This window comes from Orycteropus afer, unplaced genomic scaffold, assembly GCF_000298275.1.
Source record: "Orycteropus afer afer isolate SDZICR_OR568_19922 unplaced genomic scaffold, OryAfe1.0 scaffold00098, whole genome shotgun sequence".
Taxonomy (NCBI): domain Eukaryota; kingdom Metazoa; phylum Chordata; class Mammalia; order Tubulidentata; family Orycteropodidae; genus Orycteropus; species Orycteropus afer.
The window spans coordinates 6,145,178-6,150,761 of NW_006921685.1; the positions used below are offsets into that span (position 1 = coordinate 6,145,178).

Below are 5,584 nucleotides of genomic sequence, written 5' to 3' on the forward strand. Positions count from 1 at the left end.
GTTTAGCTTGTCCACCTATCTATCCATCCATATACCCGTTTGCCTTCACTTACAACTCAGTACTGTATATGCAAAAGGGTTCATATTTGTTGTCTGTACTTCCCATATACCTCTCTATGTCTTTCTCATCCTCCCAGTATTGGTTTTAAGGTAGTTTTAGAAATTCATTATATATGAATTTATAGTGAGGAATTTTACTCATATATTTTTATCCAAATATGAATTAGTATTACTATATTAATACACCCCTAGTGTTACTGGTTCAAATAGTTCAGTGCTTGGCTACCTAAAGGTTAGCAGTTAGAATCCAGCCAAGGCATCTCAAAAGAAAGGTGAACTACTTCTGAAAGATCACAGCCATTAAAAACCATGTGGAACACAGTGTTAGTATATTAACTCTTCCTGTAGCTCAGATAGTGTGAAAAGCAGAAAGACACCTGCTGTGTCTAAGAATAGGGAGAAGCCTGAAAATACGGAGTGACTTAATTTGTACTAAACAGTTTGTACTAAACAGTTATTACAATGTATGGGACAGAATGTCAGGGTTTTGAATATATAACAATGTGTTTGTATATAAAAGTGTTAGTTTAACACTCCTGGAAATTTGCATTTAATGTATTTGTGAATTCAATTTCCAATACTTCTGATAAGGGGGCTCTTTGTTGGTGGTGGTGGTGTTATGTGCCTTCGAGTTGGACCCGACTCATAGCGACCTCTCCTTGGGTTTCTGAGGCGGTATCACTATGGAAGTAGATTGCCCAGTCTTCCTTCCAAGGAGCGGCTGGTGGGTTTGAACCGCCAGCCTTCTGGTTAGCAGTCAAGTGCCTTAGGCACTACGCTCTTAGGAGTCATATATTCATTGTCTGTTGGCCTAACCATGTACACAGGAGAGTCATAGTTAAGCAGCACATAATAAAACTCTTAAGTAAAATTTTCTGCATCCTTTTATCAGAATAAGATAAATGTTAAGAAGGAAAGAAAACAAGCAAATAAGCAAGGTCCTTGGTGTGTGCCCTGGGCATCTTGTAGGTACAGAAGAACCTCAGGCCTTTGTATCTTTGACCAGTCACACTTGATTGTCCAAGTGCTGCTGGGGCACAGCAGATCCTTATCACCAGAGAACATCGTCTCATAAAGCAGAAACATGAAGAAAACCTCCTTTTTCAGAAAGATTTACAATATTAATGGCTGAAATAAAAAGGTTTCATGTGAAGTAAATCGAAATTTTCAGTTAGCCATGTTGACTGTTCCCAGTAGATGAGATATTAGCCTGCTAACCCAAAGTATCTTTAGGGTTCCTTGGGCACTTGAGTATATTACCCACATCCAAATTTAAAAAGAACTGCAGCTGCTTCACTTAGGACTGGCCAGTGTAATACTTTGTAGATAGTATAATACTTTGTAGATATTTCTATAATATGGGGGCGCTCTGGTAGCATAGTGCATAGGCACTTGACTGCTAACCAGAAGGCTGGGGGTTCAAACCCACCAGCCACTCCTCGGAGGGAAGATAGGGCAATCTACTTCCATAGTGATACTGCCTTGGAAACCCAAGGAGGGGTCACTATGAGTCAGGTCTGACTAGGCGGCACATAACAACAGCAACAATTTCTATAATTTGAGTTGTGTTAATGAGATCTAATGAGATGCCTCAACTATGTGAATATTTAGACATATTAAATAATGCTGTGTTTTGCCTACCACATGATATATTTGTTCAGATGTGCAAATGTTGTTGTAATTATTATAGTTATTATCCTCATTGTTAATGTCTCTGAAAATTAATGCTAGCCTATAGACATTTTGCCACCTTATTCAGATAAGAGTTTTAATATACCTTTTCCTGTGAAATGTTATGGTTTATACTGAGTTGAGAAAAGAGGGTAAGCAGTTTATTTGCCTTTGGGGACAGGATGTTGAAAAAGAGCTGGAGATACAGATTGGCATGAGACAGGAGATGGAATTGGCCATGAAGATGCTGGAGAAGGATGTCTGTGAGAAGCAGGATGCCCTGGTGTCTCTGCGGCAGCAGCTGGACGATCTCAGGGCTCTCAAACACGAACTTGCCTTTAAGCTGCAGGTAGGGAAAATACGAGCAACAGACTCACTCTGAAATCTCGGGGCATGGGACCTCCCTCCCTGATTTTCCTGAGAATCACGCTGAGGAATGAGTCCCATCTCACTTTGAGGCTTGCTGCTGATGAATCACTTTAGAAGTCAGACCATCATAGGATCCTGCATTACTGTTCTGAAAAGCTGTAGCCACTTTTTAAATTGTAATAGGGAAGAAGGTCTTTTTTATCCTGGAGAATCTCTACTTTCCCACCAAACATGCCACCTGAGTCATATATTCCATTAACTTGTATACTGGAATATGAGAAATTGATAGCTTTATGATGTTGACTTTTATGATAAGAGTGCATATAAATAATAGAATTTTGAACAAATTGCATTTTGCTTATTTTCCATTTGGGAGTTGTTTTGGTTAGCTAGTGCCACTCTGACAAGAATATACCACAGATGGGATGGCCTTAACAAACAGGAATTTATTCTTTCAATTTGGAGCCTTTAAGTCCAAGTTCAAAGTACCAGACTCTAGGGGACGGGCGAAAGCCCCTCAATCTTGGAGTCCAGCTCTGCCTCCTGCTCCCAGCCCACTGGAGCTAGAGGCTTTTCTTCACTCAGACAGCTGCTGGCTGCTGAGGCTGAGAAGCCCCAAGGTTGACAAATCAAAAGGCAAAGTCACAATGTTACCAAACCACACAGTGGGCCATTAACTTAAGTCCATTTTAAGTCCCAAGGTTGGCAGAGTATAGCAGGCTGCTGAAAAATGACACGGCTACATGCAGGGTCCAAGCGTGCCATAGGCTGGAGACCATTCCCAAGGCTTCTCCTCAAATACAGGAAGCAGACCACATTCCCAAAGGCAGCTACTCAGCTGCTTGTGGTAGATCCCACCATGGGGTTGATTGCCAGTCTCATCATGGGAAATAACTTACCACCAGCTGCCCAGCCACTCAACCAGGCCCAGCCAAATTGACACACAAACATGACTACCACAGGAGTTAACTGATATCAGTATTTCCACTTCCCACTTAGATTTAAGTTCAAAAGGCATGTGTGATTTATTTCAGGATTTTGTACAAATCACTCATTATTCTTTTCTATAACAGAGTTCAGACTTAGGTGTAAAACAGAAAAGTGAACTAAACAGTCGCTTAGAAGAGAAGACTAATCAGATGGCTGCTACCATTAAACAACTGGAGCAGAGGTAAAAGTGCTGTTTCTTTAATGAAATATTTTGGACTTTTCAGGGCTAAGGGTGAAAAGAATATAATATGCATTTGGTAAATAGAAAATATATAAAATTCTTTCAGCTTTCAGACATGCTGATAGAAAGAAAGCCAATTAAATCTTATCTGGGCTTTCTAAGATGGCACTGAAAACATTTGGTAAGAAATGTCATCTTCTCATCACTGTATTATACAGTGGAACATTATTAACCCTTTTACCTAACTATATATCTTGTGTTAGAGGAAGGATGATTACAACAATGAATGAATTTTGAAACGACTTTTAAATATGTGTTTGTAATTCTGTAATTTTATTGTCCATCACTAAAGTCTTTAAATGTTTTGGTACTAGATGATGATGTTGTTGTTATGTGCCATCGAGTCAGACCCAACTCACAGCGACCCCTCCTTGGGTTTCCAAGCCAGTTATCACTACGGAAGTAGATTGCCCCATCTTCCTTCCAAGGAGTGGCTGGTGGGTTTGAACCGCCAGCCTTCTGGTTAGCAGTCAGGTGCCTAGGCACTATGCTACCAGAGCTCCCACTAGATGATGTAGGCATACTGAAATACAGGTGGCTTCTAAGGCTCTCTTCTGGATCTTTTTCTCTTTTCTTTAACCTTAACCTTTTCCTTCCTCTCTCCCATCTCCCTTGTTTGTCTGCTTTCTCCTGAACAGCTGTATAGCTTGCACTGACACCTCCCGCCTGCAGCTCTTGAGATCTGTTTTTCTCCTGCTACAATTCATTGTGCCCACTGCAAATCCTCCCCCTATGCTACTCTGTTGTTCGTGTTTCTCCTTTTTCTGAAACCACCATTTTATTCTTGGTCACTCAGCCACCAAGAGAAATGTCTGAGACTTCAAGATTAATTGAAGCCTGGCATCCAACATTGTTCATTGTTGCCAGCCTGTATTGCCACTTTTAACACCTACTAATCACCCTGTCTGCATTTGAACACAACTGATACTACTTACTGGTCCCTGAACGTTCTTTCCATTTTCCCCATTCATTCCTGTCCTAAAAGTTCCACCAATTAGAAATACCCTTCCTTTTCCAACTTCCTAACTCTTTAAGTATATTTTATATTCAGCCTCAAATGCCACTTCCTCAAAGCTTCCACTGACTTCTCTTCCCAGCTAGAAATACTCCATTCTTGTTGGCACTCCTAGAACCTTATATCCATACCACATAAGGCACTTCTCATAGTCTGCCTCATCTTAAAGTTTTTTACATATATACCTTATCTTTCTGATGAGAATATAAACTCCCTGAAGTTACTTGTTAATATTTTAAGTCCCATCCTTAGACCTATCACAATGTCATGAACATAAAAGGATTTAGTGGGTATACCAATAAATGAATGAATGAATGAATAATTTATACAGATAAATCTTAACACAGAACTGTCCATTAATGCTAACTCAAAAGTTAATTACAAATTAATAAATAAGCTTAAAACCTCTGGTTTGGCTGATGAATAAAAAGGTATCACTGTACCTAAAAAGGAAAGTTGTTTACAGAAATAGGTACTTACTCGTAGAAGTTATGTTTATGATTTAACAAATCGATTTTAGTGTTCATAAATTGTGCTTTTGACGTGTTGTATCAAGTCATTTTTCAGTTATTTTTTTGACTTATTTCTTGAGTATTAAATAGCTGACTTGGTCTCTTCCTATTTTTGTCTTTCCTTTTTATCTATTTTCTCATCCCTCTTTCACTCCATTTTAAATCATTTTCATTTTATTAATTTAGTGAAAAGGATTTGGTGAAACAGGCAAAAACCTTAAATAGTGCAGCAAATAAACTGATCCCAAAACATCATTAGACATTTTGCAGTTGGTCACCTTGCAAGTCTGCTATCACAGCTTAATTGTAAAAGGACTAAATCTGAAAGTTAATACGTTTAGGCTCTGGTTCCATATAGACTATCACCAAAAGTTGGCTTGGAATTTGCTGGACTTAAAAAAGTAGTTGGGTATATAGGTTGGGCTTTGTTTGTTTTTTATTTTCTCCCCAGAGTTAGAAAATTTGATATAAGTTCCCTGACTAAATGCCAAATAAACCTTGTGAAATTACGAATTGACCAGTAAATAAATCACTGAAAGGGAAAAAAGCCTAGGGAATTGAAGCTCCGTACATATTTATTGATGCCTTTCCAACCCAGTCCTTGACAATATCAGATTCTAGGTACACATGTTCATGTCTGTATCATTGAACCTGTTCGGCCATTGCAATAAAGTGAACTAGATTAGAGGTGAATACCATGTGGACTCAGACTCTTCTAAAGTAGTT

At 39.0% G+C, this 5,584-nt stretch overlaps 1 protein-coding gene across 1 annotated transcript in view; it reads left to right on the forward strand.

Annotated features, from left to right (window-relative positions):
- RUFY3 (RUN and FYVE domain containing 3) overlaps window positions 1-5,117 on the forward strand; it is a 118,213-nt gene extending 113,096 nt beyond the window's left edge. The window contains exons 12-14 of the mRNA XM_007942778.2: window positions 1,913-2,080; window positions 3,174-3,271; window positions 5,045-5,117. Of these exons, the coding sequence (XP_007940969.1) occupies window positions 1,913-2,080; window positions 3,174-3,271; window positions 5,045-5,117 (339 nt within the window). The remainder of the gene's footprint in view (window positions 1-1,912; window positions 2,081-3,173; window positions 3,272-5,044) is intronic.
- The last annotated feature ends 467 nt before the right edge of the window (window positions 5,118-5,584 follow it).